At 40.9% G+C, this 18,072-nt stretch overlaps 1 protein-coding gene across 20 annotated transcripts in view; it reads left to right on the forward strand.

The window, feature by feature from the left end:
• Window positions 1-18,072, forward strand: part of LOC103109855 (protocadherin gamma-C4) — a 243,096-nt gene that overhangs the window by 155,552 nt on the left and 69,472 nt on the right. The window contains exon 1 of one of the 20 annotated variants that reach the window (XM_060179864.1): window positions 3,353-5,883. The exons of the other annotated variants lie outside the window; for them this stretch is intronic. Within the exon in view, the coding sequence (XP_060035847.1) occupies window positions 3,481-5,883 (2,403 nt within the window). The 5' untranslated portion in view covers window positions 3,353-3,480. Of the gene's footprint in view, window positions 1-3,352; window positions 5,884-18,072 lie in introns of those variants that run through there. 20 annotated transcript variants of the gene reach the window in all.

Below are 18,072 nucleotides of genomic sequence, written 5' to 3' on the forward strand. Positions count from 1 at the left end.
TTCTTTTCTTTATTGGGGTATTTATGGTTACAGTTAACAGCAAAATGCAGGAGAAACTTGCTTTTAATGTTGATTTATTAATACAAGTCTGTGTGAGAGAGGGAGAGAGAACGAGAGAATGAGAGAACACCAGAACATCACTCTGGCATGTGGACTTATCACAAGACATCATGCCTAAAGTTGGGCACTCTACCTACTGCTCATATCTCAGGCCACATGGCAAGATACTTGAAAAGATTGTATCTGCTCTTCCTTAATGTTTGTTTACCCAATTTCAATATTTCCTGGGTGGGTCATTGCTTATACTACTAGCTCTCAAGTATTTATTTATTTATTTATTTATTTATTCATTCCCTTTTGTTGCCCTTGTTGTTTTATTGTTGTAGTTATTATTGTTGTTGTCGTTGTTGGATAGGACAGAGAGAAATGGAGAGAGGAGGGGAAGACAGAGAGGAGGAGAGAAAGATAGACACCTGCAGACCTGCTTCACCGCCTGTGAAGCGACTCCCCTGCAGGTGGGGAGCCGGGGTTCAAACCGGGATCCTTATGCCGGTCCTTGTGCTTTGCGCCACCTGCGCTTAACCCGCTGCGCTACAGCCCGACTCCCGCTCTCAAATATTTTTAAACATTTTAAACTATTTCCTTTGAGATATTCTTTAACCACACACACAGATTTCACTTTATGAAGTTGGTACTATAATTCTACTTCCATTCATATATGTGTGTGTGTGTGTGTGTGTGTGTGTGTGTGTGTGTGTGTGTGTATTCTCCAGGGTTATCACTGGGGCTTGGTGCCTGCACTACAAATCCACTGCTTCTGGAGGCCATTTTTTCCCCAATTTTGTTGCCCTTGTTATCATTATTGCTCTTGGATAGGACAGAAAGAAATCAAGAGAGGAGGGGAAGACAGAGAGGAAGAGAGAAAAATAGACACCAGCAGACCTGCTTCACCGCTTGTGAAGTGATCCCCCTGGAGGTGGGGAGCCAAGGGCTCAAACCGGGATCCTTACACTGGTCCTTGTGCTTTGAGCCATGTGCACTTAACACTGGGTTAACACTTCTACCACCCACCCCCCTCAGATTATTTATTTATTTATATTTATTTATGAGAGGGATAGAACAGAGAGAAAGAACCAGACATTACTCTGGTACATGTGTTGCCAGGATTGAACTCAGGACCTCATGCTTGAGAGACCAACGTTTTATGTACTGTGCCACCTCCTGGACCACACCCCCTCAGATATATTTAATTAAAGCAGTTATGTTTTCTCAGTGTTTCCAGCATTTAAGGTTTTTTTGTTTGTTTGTTTGTTTTGTCACACAATTACCTAAAAAGAGGGAGAAGCATAAGAAAAAGAAAAAAAAAAAGCTTAAAAAATCTTACCAAGCACAAGGACTGGCGAAAGCATCCCAGTTTGAGCCCCCAGCTCCCCACCAGCAGGGGAGTCGCTTCACAGGCGGTGAAGCAGGTCTGCAGGTGTCTATCTTTCTCTCCCACTCTTTGTCTTCCCCTCCTCTCTCCACTTCTCTTTCCTATCCAACAATGATGACATCAATAATAACAATAATAACTACAACAGTAAAACCACAGATGCAACAAAAAGGAAATAAATAAATATTTAAAAATTTAAATCTTACCATAGCAGTGATATAATAATATTTAGATACATTTGCTAGTGATCTGTTGAGTATCAGTGAACAGATCAACTTTAAGCCAAGTTATTCTCTCAAAGTTATGATAATATTTCCCCCAATTTTAAATGTATAGTTTTATGGTATGACTGTTGTACTTGCTCATCTTTGGAATTTAAGTATTTATATTTGTGTAAGCACAAAAATCAGTATTTTTTCTGTATTTTAATGGGCTTCTAAATTTCTAATTTAATGGCTTCCAAATTAGCATTTCCCAGTAATTGGAATTAGTCTTGCTGCCCGGAAGGAAAAAGTAAGTTTGTAATATCCTTTGGATTACTACCTAAATATTCTTTTGAGAGGCCACGTAGAGGTGCACTAGGTGGAGCGCACACTTTATCACCTGCAGAGAGGAAGCTGCAGGAACAGGTCTGCAGGTGTCCTTCTCTCTCTCTCTCTCTCCCCTCTCTACCTCCTCCCCCTCTCAATTTCTATGTCATATATACTAAGAAAGAAATGAGAGAAAGAATGAATGAATGAAGAAAAGAGAGAGAGATGGAAGGAAAAATGGCCACCAGGAGCAGTAGACTTGTAGTGACAGCACCAAGCCCAGCAATAACCATGGTAGAAAAAAAAAAAAAATAAGAACTACAATTTGCTAGTAGAGTTTCAAGGTGCTATCTTGTTTTCACCAAACATCAATTGGAATACCTTTGTGTTTTCATTGTAACACTGCCATAACAAGGCCTCAGGCATTCAAGGCATGCACTATAACACTGAGTTACATTCTCCATTCTGGAATGCTTGCATTTTCTAAAAATGTTAAATATCTCTTTCACATCTGGTTCTAACCATGTATAAAGTCACATTTCTTACTTTCAAAATTTCCACATTATTATGAAAATCTGGCTTTTAGATGTTAAGTATCCATAACATGATAAAGTATTTCTTCTACTAAAAATATTTGCCTGAAATTATAGCTAAGATTACATTATTGTGATTTATTGATTTATTTATTTATTTTGCCACCAGGCTTATCACTGGGGTTTGGTGCTGTCACTACAATTCCATCAGTCCTGGTGATCATTTTTCCCTTTTTATATTTTTCTTTGTATTTTGTTTTGATGGACAGAGAGAAATTGAGGTGGGAGGTAGAGAAGGGAGAAAGAAGAAAGACCTACAGACCTGCTTCACTGATCCTGAAGCTTCCCCTCTACATGTGGGAAGCAGGGGCTTGAACCAGGGTCCTTGCACATGGTAATGTGTATGTTTAACCAGGTGCACCACCACCTGCACCCCAATATTATATGATTCCTAAAAATGGGAAATTCATAGGTTATGTCTCATAAGAGTTCTGTTGGGTGGGTAGGACTGGAAGCTAAAGCAGGTGCACTAAAATTCTAACATTAAAAATATGTGCATAGAAACTTCACATTCATTGCCCATTGGGGAAAAAAAATCAAACCACACCTACAGCTACAAATAATCTCAAGAAGATTGCTCCATATGAAAGGAAATTAGGGAAATAATACATTTAATGAAGTTTGCATTAAATTAAGTATTGTGGTTACAATCCACTCCACTTCCATGTCTATGTGAAGAACAGTAGGTGGAGCTATTTAAGGTATAAAAATCCTTCCCGAGTTCCAGATTGTGCAGTTATTGGTTAGGACTCTGAGTGCCGCTGTTCACCAATCAGGGAGAGAGAAAAAAGATCCTGCTTGAGGTGCACGACCCTAAAGCGGAGAGGAAAGTGAGTGTGGTCCCCCAGCTATAAGATTTCAAGGACAGAAGAGCAAGTCCTAATTTCTCCTACCAAGGCAAGAATAATCCTTGAAGAAAGCAACAATGATTCCCACAGGAGTGGCCCTTCTGGGAGTTCTCCTGGGGATTCTGTGGAAAACTGGAAGCGCTCAAATCCACTATTCAATTCCTGAAGAGTTGGAGAAAGGCTCGAGGGTTGGCAACATCGCCAAGGATTTGGGGCTGGAGCCCCATGAACTAGAAGAGCGGGGAATCCGTATGGTCACCACAGGTAGGGCTCAACTTTTCGCTCTGAACCGGAGAAGCGGTAGCTTGATCTCCAAGGGCAGAATAGACCGAGAGGAGCTTTGTATGGGGGCCATTAAGTGTCAGTTAAATCTAGAGATTCTGATGGAGGATAAAGTGAAAATATATGGGGTGGTGGTAGAAGTGGAGGACATAAATGACAATGCTCCTTCCTTCCGGGAAGGCGAATTGGAAATTAAAATGAGTGAAAACGCAGCCACAGGGATGCGGTTTCCCCTTGCCCACGCCTGGGATCCGGATATCGGGAAGAACTCGCTCCAGAGCTATGAGCTTAGCAGCAATACCCATTTCTCTCTGGATGTGCAGAGCGGAGCAGATGGTAACAAGTACCCAGAATTGGTTCTGGAGCGCGCCCTGGACCGCGAGGAAAAGGCTGTTCACCACCTAGTTCTCACGGCCTCTGATGGAGGCGACCCGGTCCGCACTGGCACAGCGCGCATCGGTGTCTTGGTCCTTGATGCAAACGACAACCCGCCGGCTTTTGCTCAGTCCGAGTACCACGTGAATGTTCTGGAGAACGTGGCCGTGGGCACTGAACTGCTTGTGGTAAATGCCACCGACCCTGACGAAGGAGCCAATGCGGAAGTAAAATATTCCTTCCGGTATGTGGACAACAAGGCTGCCGAGGTTTTCAAGTTAGATTGTGACTTAGGGACAATTTCAACAATAGGGGAGCTGAACCATGAGGAATCGGGGTTTTACGAGATGGAAGTACAAGCGATGGATAATGCAGGATATTCTTCAAGAGCTAAAGTTCTGATCACGGTTTTGGACGTGAATGACAATGCCCCAGAAATAATGGTAACATCTCTTTCTAGTTCCATTCTGGAAAACTCTCCTAGAGGGACACTAGTTGCTCTTTTAAATGTAAATGATCAAGACTCTGGGGAAAATGGACAAGTAGTCTGTTTTATTCAAGGAGATCTCCCCTTTAAATTAGAAAAGTCCTATGGAAATTATTATAGTTTAGTGACAGACACTCTCCTAGACCGAGAACTGGTTCCTACCTACAACATCACTGTAATTGCCACTGACAAAGGAAGGCCCTCACTATCCACGGAAATTCACATTTCATTAGATGTGACAGGTACCAATGACAACCCTCCTGCCTTCTCTCATGCCTCTTATTCCATCTACATACCAGAGAATAACCCCAGAGGAGCTTCCATAGTTTCTGTGACTGCCCATGACCCTGACCATGGAGAGAATGCCCAGGTGACTTATTCTCTGGTAGAGGATACCCTCCAGGGAGCAACCCTATCCTCCTACATCTCCATCAACTCTGACACAGGAGTCCTGTATGCTCTATTTTCTTTTGACTATGAAAAGTTCCAAGTCTTGAAACTACAAGTGATGGCATCTGACAGTGGGAAGCCTCCACTCAGCAGCAATGTTTCACTGAGCTTGTTCATACTAGACCAGAATGATAATGTTCCTGAGATCCTCTATCCCACCCTCCCCACTGATGGTTCCACAGGAGTGGAGCTGGCACCCCGCTCTGCAGAGCCCGGATACCTGGTGACCAAGGTGGTGGCAGTGGACAGAGACTCAGGCCAGAATGCCTGGCTGTCCTACCGCCTGCTCAAGGCCAGTGAGCCAGGGCTCTTCTCAGTGGGGCTGCACACAGGTGAAGTGCACACTGCCAGGGCCCTGCTGGACAGAGATGCTCTCAAGCAGAGCCTAGTGGTGGCAGTGCAGGACCATGGCCAGCCCCCTCTCTCAGCCACTGTCACACTCACTGTGGCCATAGCTGACAGCATCCCAGATGTGCTGGCTGACCTGGGCAGCCTGGAGTCTCCTGCCAGTCCTGAAGATTCTGACCTCACACTCTACCTGGTGGTGGCACTAGCCTCTGTGTCCTGCATCTTCCTTGCCTTTGTCATCGTGCTGCTGGCTGTCAGGCTGAGGCGCTGGCACACATCCCACCTGCTCCAGGCTTCAGCAGGTGGACTGGCTGGCCTTCCTGCCTCTCACTTTATGGGTGTGGATGGGGTGCAGGCTTTCCTGCAGACCTATTCCCATGAAGTGTCCCTCACTGCAGACTCCAGGAAGAGTCACCTGATCTTCCCCCAGCCCAACTATGCTGACACCCTCATCAGCCAGGAGAGCTGTGAGAAAAGTGAGCCTCTTTTACTATCAGGTGATTCAGTGTATTCAAAAGATAATCATGAATTAATACAGGTAAGTCTCTAGTAAATGTTCTATGAGCTATGAGAAAATACATATTTAGAATAATAAAACAGAGGGCTGGGGAAACAGCATAATGATTATTCAAAAGACTTTTATGCCTGAGGCTCTGGTGTCCCAGGTTCAATCCCCAGCACCATCACTCTCTTTCGTATCTTTCTTTATTGCATCTCTCTCACTAAAATAAAAAATTAAATTAAAATCAGACATCAGTAAATGTATATATGTACAAGTACACAAAACCATGTTCAGCTAGAATTCAATTAAAGGAAAAACATTTTAAAGTGTAGATATATTGTTTTATATTAAATATTTATTAATGAGAGAGAGAGGAAGAGAGAATCAGAGCATCACTCTGGCACATGCAATCCCAGGGATCAAGCTCAGGACTTATGCTTGGAAGACCTTATCCACTGTACCACCTTTGGGCTGCTAAATATTTTTAATGTTTGAAAAAAATTATTGCCACCAACATTATTGCTGGAGCTCAGTGCCTACAGGAGGAATCCACTGCTCTTAGTGGCCACTTCCCATCCCTGTTTGTTTTTCATTTGATAGGACAGAGTTATTGAAAGTGAATGGGGAGATGATAGATAGACAGATAGATAGATAGGTAGATACATAGATAGACAGATGATCGATAGACCAACCTACATACTATAGGTGGGGTCCTGGCATTTGAACTCAGGTCTCTGCACATGATAACATGTGCTCTACTTCCCAACCCCAATGTTTGTCATTTTTTTATTCTTGCTTTTTTTAAAAAAATTTTTATATTTATTTATTTTCCCTTTTGTTGCCCTTGTTTTTTATTGTTGTAGTTATTGTTGTCATTGTTAGATAGGACAGAGAGAAATGGAGAAAGGAGGGGAAGACAGAGAGGGGGAGAGAAAGATAGACACCTGCAGACCTGCTTCACCGCTTGTGAAGCGACTCCCCTACAGGTAGGGAGCCGGGGGCTCGAACCGAAATCCTTATGCCTGTCCTTGCGCTGTGCGCCACGTGCACTTAACCCGCTGCGCTACCGCCTGACTCCCTGTTTGTAATTTTTTAAATATAATGTAGTCATTCATTTACTTTTCTAAAGACACACAGGCACACCAAGGCATTACTTTTTCTTTTTTTAAGTTTTTTTATTGTTTTTAAAATTTTTTATATTTACTTATTCCCTTTTGTTGCCCTTGTTGTTTTATTGTTGTTGTTATTGATGTTGTCGTTGTTGGATAGAACAGAGAGAAATGGAGAGAGGAGGAGAAGGCAGAGAGGGGGAGAGAAAGATAAACACCTGCAGACCTGCTTCACCGCTTGTGAAGCGACTCCCCCTGCAGGGGGCTCAAATCGGGATCCTTTCACTGGTCCTTGCGCTTTGCGCCACCTGCGCTTGAACCGCTGCGCCACCTGCGCTTGATCCACTGCGCTACCGATTCCCAAGGCACTACTTTTTCATATGCAGTGCCTGGGATTGGCCCTGGGTCCTCACATATGCAAGGAATGAGCTCTGCTGTGAGCCACCTCCTCACATGAATAAGTCAAATTTTATTTATTTTTTATTTAACACTGGTTTACAATTTTATAAAAGCTGGAGTTATATTTTTACCCCTATATATGTGAATAAGACTCCCTGTACCCACTACTAAAGTATTACTGCCATTGCACCAAAAAAGATTTCTCAGCCCAATCCTCTCATGCCCCTCCCTATTCCCTATTCCCTCTAGAAAACCACCACAGTTTTATTAAGTCAGAGTCAGTTTTTTTCTAGTTTGTCTGCTTTATTTGTACTCCATTTATGAGTGAAGTCGTTTAGTGATTGCCTTTCCATTTTATTTACTTCTCACAATTACCTCATGTTTCACATATTTTCTCCCAAAAGACACTTTGGTCATTTAAAAATATGTTTTCATCTTTTTAAAGTTTTTTAGTTATTTATTGAATGTAAAAATAGAAACAGAGAAATTGAGAAGGAAGGGGGATAGAGAGGAAGAAAAGGACTAGTGACACACCTGTAGCACTCACTCCTTCACCACTCATGAAGCTTCCCCTCTGCAGGTAGGGACCAGGGACTTGAACATGGTTACTGTGAACTCAACCTGGTTTGCCACAACATGGTCCCTTCTTGTTTTTGACAACGAAAGAATATTTCAGTGAGCATATATCCCACAGCTTCTTCATTCAGTCATCTGTGGACAGGCAGAGAAGCACTATTTCCATGTCTTGATTATTGTGAATAATTTTGCTATGAATATGGGTGTGCATATATCCTTTTGAAGTAGTGTTTTCATTTCCTTCAGATAGATGCATAGGAGTGATATATTGAAGAATCATAAAGTATACCCATGAAGGTTATATCAACTTTCATTCCCACAGGTTATGTATTAGAGTTTCTTTTTTTCTACATACTTACCAATACTTGTTTCCAATATTTTTGATGTAGACCATTCTCACCAGCAGGAAGGGAAAACTCACTGTGGTTTTTTATTTGCATTTCCCTAATATTAAGTGATATTTAGCCCTTTTAAATAGTTTATTTAGCCTTTTTTATTTAAGAAAGGAGACATTAACAAAACCATAGAATAAGAGGGGTACAGTTCCTCACAATTCCCACAACCCGATCTCCATATCCCATCTCCTCCCGTGATAGCCTTCCCATTCTCTATCTCTCTGGGAGTATGGATCCGGGGTCATTGTGGGTTGCAGAGGGTGGAAGGTCTGGCTTCTGTAGTTGCTTCCCCGCTGTACATGGGCCTTGACTGGTCGCCTCTCTCTTTCCCTAGTAGGGTGGGGCTCTGGGGAAGCGGAGCTCCAAGACACATTGGTGGGGTTGTCTTTCCAGGGAGGTCTAGTCAGCATCTTCCTGGCATCTGGAACCTGGTGGCTGAAAAGAGAGTTAACATACAAAGCCAAACAAGTTGTTGAACAATCATGGACCTAAAGACTGGAATAATACAGATGAAGTGTTGGGGGGTATTCCCCTCATGCTCTTGTGTACTTCTGCTTTCAGTTATATATTTTCCCTAGTTTATTGACACGTGTGAACCTATGCTCTATCTCAGGGGACCTGGACTATATCTAGGTTTGGAGACTTTATTGGGGAGTGGACCACCTGGAATGGAATTAGAGAATACTATGAAAGGAAAGGTCTCACCCGAGTGATGAAGCTGAACGGTTGTCATTCCACACCTGAAGTCTCTTTTCACAGTCTGAAGTGAGAGCAGTCTGGAGAACTCTCACAAGGCTAGATATAGACCTTCCATATGACCCAGTAATTCCTCTCCTGGGATATACCCCAAGGATTCCATAATGCCCAACCAAAAAGATATGTGTACATTTATGTTCATAGCAGCACAATTCATAATAGCTAAAACCTGGAAGGAACCCAGGTGCCCAACAGCAGATGAGTAGCTGAGAAAGCTGTGGTACATATACACAATGGAATACTATGCAGCTATTAAGAACAATGAGCCCACTTTATCTGACCCATCTTGGACAGAGCTAGAAGGAATTATGTTAAGTCAGCTAAGTCAGAAACATAAAAGTGAGTATGGGATGTCCCCACTCATCAACAGAAGTTGAGAAAGAAGAACAGAAAGAGAAACTTAAAGTAGGATCTGATTAAATCAAGAGCAGGGCACCAATGTAAAAACCCTGTGGTGAAGGGGAAGGTGGCCGTTGGGCTTCCCGGCGTGGTGGCGGGGGGTAGTGGGGATGGGACACAGTCTTTTGGTGGTGGGAATGGTGTTTATGTACATTCCTATTAAAGTGTAAACATATAAACCACTATTTAATTAATATGAGAGGGGAAAAATTGATCATATGTCTAGAACTTCTTAAAACACAGACTGAGTCTTTTTAATACATAGGCTATCTTTGATATGTTGACTCTCTCAAAAGCTTAGACCAGGGAGAACAGAAGCAACCGGTAGCACAGCTATATACAAGATGCTGGGTATTATACCCCAAACCCTAACAAAGGGACTTTCCAAAGTTAACCCAATCACCAAATAATGTGATGATAACAATAACTATCCACTGTCTTCTTGAACCCTAAGACAACAGGAACCTCACATTTCCACTATAGAGCCTATATTTCCCCCAGTCCTGGAACCTTAGGGTGGGGCCCACTTTCCTGCATGCTGCTCTCAATTCAAATCAAATAATATTGCATCCGCGGATCACAACCTAATCAACGCAACGAGTGCCACATGCTTCACTTTAGCCTTTTTTAAAAATGTGTTTGTAGGGCATCTGAATGTCTTCTTCAGAGATATGTCTGCAGTCTTTCGTTTACTTGTTTATTATGATGCTTGGCTTTTTGTTGTTGAGCTACATATAAATGAAATTTTAAATAGTCTAAATAAATAGAACAGCTCTTAATTACACTTGAATTTGCTAACAAAGTGCACTTAGTTTCTTGCAAAGTACAATAACTCAAAACGCAGTGATTCTGATTATTCAGGAGGTATGCATTTACATTTTCTCAATGTCCCAAGTCAATTCATGGTCTCAAATCAGTCATGAACTTCTACGCTTGGTTACTTTATTTCTTAGATATTCAAAAATCCTTACATACAGGATAAGTATTATCCTGAGGAAATAATTGAAAAAATAGTTTATTTTCATGATTATAGATTTCAGGAAAATATTGTCTTTATGAGTTTCCAGCTATTTCTTCTGCCCATTTTACTCATAATGATATTAGTGATGACTTTGTGTAACATTCAGGGTCAACAAATAGAATTTTAAAGTCAATTTTGATACTGTGGTAAATTTTCACTAATTCTTTCTTATGTTAAGAACTTCCCCACACATGAATAATTTCTTGAAAGTGCACAGATTCTAAGTATTTCCTGGGATTCTCATGCTTATTGTAGAATATTGAACAGAAATTGAATATTATACATGGAAAAGCATTTCTGGAACCTGTGAAAAGCCTGGTTACATTTGGTGAATTCTTTAACAGGATATCATAATACCCTAACATCTCTTTCTTATTTACTTATTTAGGACAGAGCACTGCTGAGCTTCAATCTAATCCAAATGCTAAACTTGATGATTTTCTCAGTATCACTTCTCTACCTGACTCTTGGCCTATTAGGCCTTCCTCCGTCGTGTTCTCTTCTCATCTCATTGCTTCTAGTCTAGCTCTTCTCCACTTTCCAAGTTTTCTATGTGACCCATATGATTGAGAACAACCTTCTGGGTGCTTTTTTTCCTTCTTTAAACCAGAGCACTGCTCATCTCTGGCTTATGGTGATGCAGGGTATTGAACCTGGGACTTCGGAACCTCAGGCATGAAATTCTCCTTGCATAATCATTAAGCTATCTATCTCTGACTTCTAGGTGTCTTTGTTAGCCAAGTCTATATCGCACATTTCAACTTGAGCTTAAAGGCTCTATCTCTACTCCATTGTGGCCAGTTTAAGTGCTTTAGTGAGCTTAAACTAGCACAGAATACTGGATAAGGATTATTACTTATAATCAAGGATCCAAATATTACTTCAGCATTTCATTGAGCTTAAAACTTACAAACATTTAAAAAATTATGGAATAAAATTTGCTTATAAAATCCCATTATATAATACCCTCAGTAATTTTGGAAGCTTACAGTCTAAAATATAGCAAAAAAATAAGAATAGGAAAAGGAAAGAATAGCCTTTGGAAAGTGAATTTTGGTTAAGTAGGTAAAATCAAAACTGAAAAAGTTAAAGGGATAATAATAGGTAAGGAGAAAGAGAATATTAATAGAAATATGCATGAAAATATTTCTGATTAGTAATGGTGAAGTTCCTTATTGGTGTGAAAATTCTGTTATCCAAGATAATTATATTATGTTACCTGGCTTTGGTCTCTAGAAGGAATTCAGCAGATCAGATACCTTGGCATCTTAAAACTGTTTCAGATGGCATTGAAAAGTTTGCTTAAGTTTGCAAATGTAGAAAAGACGAGCATCTCAGCTGTGTGTAACTTGCATACACAGACTTTATTTTGCTCTCTCAGTGTATCCGGAGAGAGAGTGAATATTCCTGATGAGTACAGGACACTGGTGGGCTCTTATTTTTACCTATTAATGTTTTTGTTTTGCATATGGTATGAAGTGGGCTTTTATAAAAGTAGGTCAAGTCCTCCCCCCATCTCATAGATTTTTTTTCTAGCATTTTCCAAAAATATTTTCCTTTTCTTATTGAATTGCTTTAGCAATTTAATTATTTGGTTGATATATGTGAGTCTACTTCTAGATTCTATCATATACTAGTATTCTATTTGTCTATTCTTTTGCTAGCACTACAGTATCTAGGTTATTGTGGCTTTATAGTATTGAATAAACCTTTAAGTCAGGTAAATAAGTTTTCCAGTGTTTTTCTTCTTTTTCAATATTTTTGGACTATTCTTAGCCACATGTATTTCCAAGTACATTAAAATCATCTTGTCACCATGGCTTGGGAGTTGGCACAGTAAATAAAGCATTGGGCTCTCTAGTATGAGATACTGATTTGATCTCCAGCATCACAGGTGCCAGAGTGATACTGTCTCCCCCTCCCTCTCCCTCTCCACTCCCCCCCCCACACACATAAGTAAATAAATCTTTTAAAAAAGCCTTGTTACTTTCTGGGGGGGAAACATTTGCAAAGTGTTTTAGATAGGATTGTATTGAATATTTAATTAGAGGGGGATAGTTTAAATAATATTGATGCTGGGGCCAGGTGGTAGTGCACCTGGTAGAGTAGACATGTTATAAAGTGCAAAGACCCAGTTTCAAGCCCCTGACCCCCACCTACAGGGAGAAAGCTTTACAAATGGTGAAGCAGTATTGCAGGCATCTTTCTCTCTTTCTGTCTCCCCCCTCAATTTTTCTCTGTTTGTATCATTCATATATATATACATTATTGCTGGGGCTCAGTGTCTTTATGAATCACTGCTCATGGCAGCCATTTCTTTTTTCTTTATTTGATAGAGCAGAGAGAAATTGAGAGAGGAGGGTGAGATAGAGAGGAAAAGAGACAGACACCTGCAGTACTTGCTTCACTGCTCTCGAAGCTCCCCCCTGCAGGTGAGGAGTGGGAACTCAAACTTGGGTCCTTGTGCATATAACGTATTTAATCAGGTGCGCCACTGCCTAGCCCCAATAAAAATATTTTTAATAAATAATATTGATATTTCCAATCCATGATAATGACATGTATTTCCATTTATTTAGGTCTCCTTTTTTATTAAGTGTTTTTGCTATTATCTCTGGGTTTCACCACTCTAGGCTGACTTTTTCAGATGGAAAGAGAGACGGGCAAGAAAACTTGGTGGGGGAGGTACAGTAGTCTACATGCATCATATGTTGGTATAAGAATACACCTGAAATCTGGTGGTTTTGTAAAATAATATTAAATAACTAAGAATAAAAGAGAGACATAAGCGGCAGTGGGGGAAGAAACTACAGCACTGAAACCCCCTTCACTGCGTTGGGGATCAGGTTCGAATCTGGATAGTACAAATGGCAAGCCTGTGAAGGTATTCCTTTTACTTCTCCCACCAGAGTTCTGCAATTTTTAGTGTGGAAGTTTTATATATCTTTCATTAAATGTGTGTGTGTGTGTGTGTGTGTGTGTGTGTGTGTGTGCATGAAAAAGCCAGAGAGAGATCATCATGTATGGGCTTCCATTTGTTTTGTTCTGTTTTATTGTTCTTATTGTTATTTAGTGCTGAGGATGGAACCCAGGGCCTCATATATGCAAGGCATGTGCTCAGCCGCCTCCGTGCTCCTTCTCTCATTCAGTGGTCCCTACATATTAATTGGGTTTGGATGTTGCTGTAAATGGCATTTTACTTTCTTTTCTGGTTTTTCATTACTCACTAGCAGAAAAAAAATTTTATATTTCTGGCAGATTCCATATGCTTTTGAGAAACAAGTGGTGTAAGTCACTCTATTCTCATAATGTGAACATATAAAGTGAGAGGATATGCTGCCAGGGAGGTGGTGCAGTGGCTGTAGCATTCCACCTAAATGCATGAGGTCCCAAACTTGCTCCCCACATTACCTATGCCAGGATGATGTCCTGGTATCTCTCTCTCATTAACAAGTAAATAAATATTTAAAAACTATAGACTACCTCTGCAGGGGTCCTGAGATAGAGGGTAGAGCTAACCAGGATCATGGGTGAAGACCCCCCCTACAACTGAAGAGCCTTCCCTACCCCCACCCCCAGCAACTTTTTAGATGTACATATTATAGCTGCCTGGCTTAGATGTACATATTATAACTGCCTGGCACAGCCTTTTTAGCTGTTGCCTTTCTGGGGACTGGGAGCACCCGCATTATTAAGGACCTTGGAGAAATTTGTTCTAAACATTTAGACCACAGGCCAGTTTTTTAAAAAAATATTTATTTATTTATCCCCTTTTGTTGCCCTTGTTTTATTGTTGTTGTAATTATTATTATTGCTGTTGTTATTGATTGCGTTGTTGTTGGATAGGACAGAGAGAATTGGAGAGAGGAGGGGGAGACAGAAAGGGGGGGAGAAAGATAGACATCTGCAGACCTCCAGGCCAATTCTTAAGGGTGAAAGTCTTTATTTTGTAGAAGAATTTGAAGAAATACTTGATCTTGAGACTTGTGGATTCTTGAAAATCTGAAGAATATGATACAGGAGATATAAGCATGCACTTCCTAAATATAGAAAACTAATGCAGCAGGGCAGCCTAAGTCATGTTCTCCAGAGACTGCAAACAGCTATTGATTCAATCTGTAGACTTTGACAGAGGTCAGAGAGAACAACTACCACAACAAAATTAAGTATGACCATTCAGTATCTAGTGAAAAATAGCATACAGTCCATGGGAGGGTTTCATGAAGGAATAACACAACAAACAATATACCCAGATGGAGAAGGACCCCTTAAAATGTTCAGCCTTTTTAATCTTGACCCATTACAGTGATAAATTCATCAAAAACACTGACTGGGGTAGAGTGGTGGTACATATGGTTGAGCATACACAGTCCCAAGTACGACAACCTGGGTTCAAGCCCCCATCCCCACCTGCAGGGGTTGGGCCGGGGAGAGGCTTCACAAGCAGTGAAACAGTGCTGCGGGTGTCTCTTCTGTATCTCTCTCTTAATGTCTCACTCTCAAAAACAAAGGAATAGAAATATGGTATGTGGGAATGGTGAAACTGTGCATGGACAGAGCCCCAGAGAGAATCCTAGAGAGGTACTTCCCCCTGGAAAATGACTATCATCATCAAGCCACTTAACCTCTACTTCAAGCTTAGCAATATATTCAGTGGCACCCTTTTATCAGAAGAAAAAATCTTTACTGGGGTCTGAATTAAATGTTTAAAAGAAGAGTTCTCTGTCTTTCCAGATCTAAATGCCTACATATGATTATGTGGCTAGGGGAGAGTAAGAAGGAAATGAAACAGGTGTGTCTTTTGTTAGTCAGATTTGGTCATCTTTCCCTTTGATTCTTAGAGAACTACATATCTAGACATCCTAGAGAGAAATGATATTCTTTTCCTTTCCTAAAAAGATATTTATTTTATTTCCTGTGAAAGAGCAAGAAGTCAGAGCACTACTCTGGTACATATGGCTCAGGGGATTAAACCTGGAGTTTGAGGCATGCCAAGTCCTGTGCTCTACAAGCTGACTTATTTCCATCATCTTGAATCATAAGTATTAGCAAGTTATGCTATGTCTAACGGGAGCATAAGTCCTACTGGTAGAGAGATGATATTCTTATACAGGGATAATGGGCTTATTAGTGTGGCTTAGATGCAGATATTATACCTGTCTGCCACATCCTATTTGACTGCTAGAAAGTAGAAAGTGTTCCATGAGTAATGCTCTATGTCACTCCCATGGAGCAGAGAGCACTTCTTCTTTTTTTTTTAAACAATTTTTTAAAAATATTTATTGATGTATTTATTCCCTTTTGTTGCCCTTGTTGTTTTACTGTTGTAATTATTGTTGTTGTTATTGATGTACTCATTGGATAGGACAGAGAGAAATGGAGAGAGGAGGGGAAGACAGAGAGGGGGAGAGAAAGATAGACACCTGCAGACCTGCTTCACTGATTGTGAAGCGACTCCCCTGCAGGTGGTGAGCCAGGTGCTCGAACCGGGATCCTTATGCCGGTTTCTCTCCTGCTCTGTCTTCCCCTCCTCTCTCATTTTCTTTCTGTCCTATCCAACAACAACAACAACAGCAGTAATAATAATAACAACAACAAGGGCAACAAAATGGGAAAAATGGCCGCCAGGAGCAGTGGATTTGTAGTGCAGGCACTAAGCCCCAGCGATAACCCTGGAAATAAAAAAAAATTAAAAAATAAAAAGAAATTATGCTAAGTTTGAGATTCTAAGAAACATTAAAATGAAAGTATTAAGAATGTGGTTGAGGGTGGGGTAGGGGGCCAGGTGAGGGTGCACCCAGTAGAGTGCACATTCTGATGTGCAGGGGCCTGGGGTCAAGCCCCCTGGTCCCCACCTGCAGGTAGTGGTGAGGCAGTGCTGCAGGTCTCTCTCTCTTCCCCCCCTTTCTCACACAATATCTCCCCCTTCTCTCTCAATTTCTGTCACTATCCAAAATAAGTAAAAGTTTTAGAAACTGTTACTGGGACTGGAGAAATAGCTCACTTGGACAATGTGCTGCTTTGCCATGTGCATACCCCGGGTTTAGTCTTGGCCCCACTGCATTAAAGAAAGTTTTAGTGCTATGGTCTTTTTCACTGTTTCTCCACCTCTGTCTCTATGAAAAAAATTTGGCTGGACATATGGTCATGATACTTTTTTTTAATTAAATGGTGGGTAGGTAGGTCATTTCCATGCTGAATTTGAAAGCCCATTGCTCAAACTGCTGTGCCTAAGTTTCAGCCAACATGTTTTGTTCAGATTTTGTTAGTTTTACCAAATAACTTCATGTTTAAACAACTATAACTGTTATTGGTTTTTAATTTCATATTTCATATATTCATTTATAGTATATAGAAACACTCTAGAGGAAGTTGGTGTAGCGCAGCGGGTTAAGCGCATGTGTCAGGAAGCACAAGGACCAGCATAAGGATCCAGGTTCCAGCCCCCGCCTTCCCATCTGCAGGGGAGTCGCTTCACAGGCGGTGAAGCAGGTCTGCAGGTGTCTATCTTTCTCTCCCCCTCTCTGTCTTCCCCTCCTCTCTCCATTTCTCTCTGCCTTATCCAACAACAATAATAACTACAACAGTAAAAACAACAATGGCAACAAAAGGGAAAATAAATAAATATAAAAGAATTTTAAAAAGAAAAAAAAAGAGACACTCTAGATTTTTATATTTTGATTTTGTGTCCTGTGACCTTACTGAAGTCAATTTAATTTCTGGGGATCTTCTTTTATATTTATTGGAATTTTCTACTTAGCTATCTGGTCTGCCAATAAGGACATTTTTACTTCTTTTTCTTCTCAATGTATGTTTTATAGCCTTATGCACTGGCTAAAACTTGTATAATTATGTTGAATAAGAATATTGAGGACCCAGGGGGTTTCACACCTGGTTACGTGCACACATTATGGTGCACAAAGTCCCGGTTCAAGCCCTTGGTCCTCACTTGCAGGCGGGAAGCTTCATGAGTGGTGAAGTAGAGCTGCAGGTGTTTGTGTCTCTTGCTCTCTATCTCCCCTTCCCTCTTGATTTCTGGCTGTTTCTGTCCAATAAATAAATAAATATAATATTAAAAAATTGTCTGCTTTAAAAATAAAGAATATTAAGAACAGGTATCTTTGATCTATTCTTGATCTTTTTTTTTTTAATATTTATTTTATTTATTTATTCCCTTTTGTTGCCCTTGTTGTTTTATTGTTGTTGTCGTCGTTGTTGGATAGGACAGAGAGAGAAATGGAGAGAGGAGGGGAAGACAGAGAGGAGGAGAGAAAGATAGACACCTGCAGACCTGCTTCACCGCCTGTGAAGCAACTCCCCTGCAGGTGGGGAGCCGGGGTTCAAACCGGGATCCTTATGCCGGTCCTTGTGCTTTGCGCCACCTGCGCTTAACCCGCTGCGCTACAGCCCGACTCCCTTATTCTTGATCTTAAGTGAGGAAAAGTATCACATGTACAGTAGGTTTGTCTCTATAATCTTTAGTAACTTGAGGATGATCTCTATTCCTAATCTTCCGGGCTTTTATTTTAAAAATCATATCTTGGCAATATGATGGAACAGGAACTTTGGT

The sequence above is a fragment of the Erinaceus europaeus genome, chromosome 2 (genome assembly GCF_950295315.1).
Source record: "Erinaceus europaeus chromosome 2, mEriEur2.1, whole genome shotgun sequence".
Classification (NCBI taxonomy): Eukaryota; Metazoa; Chordata; class Mammalia; order Eulipotyphla; family Erinaceidae; genus Erinaceus; species Erinaceus europaeus.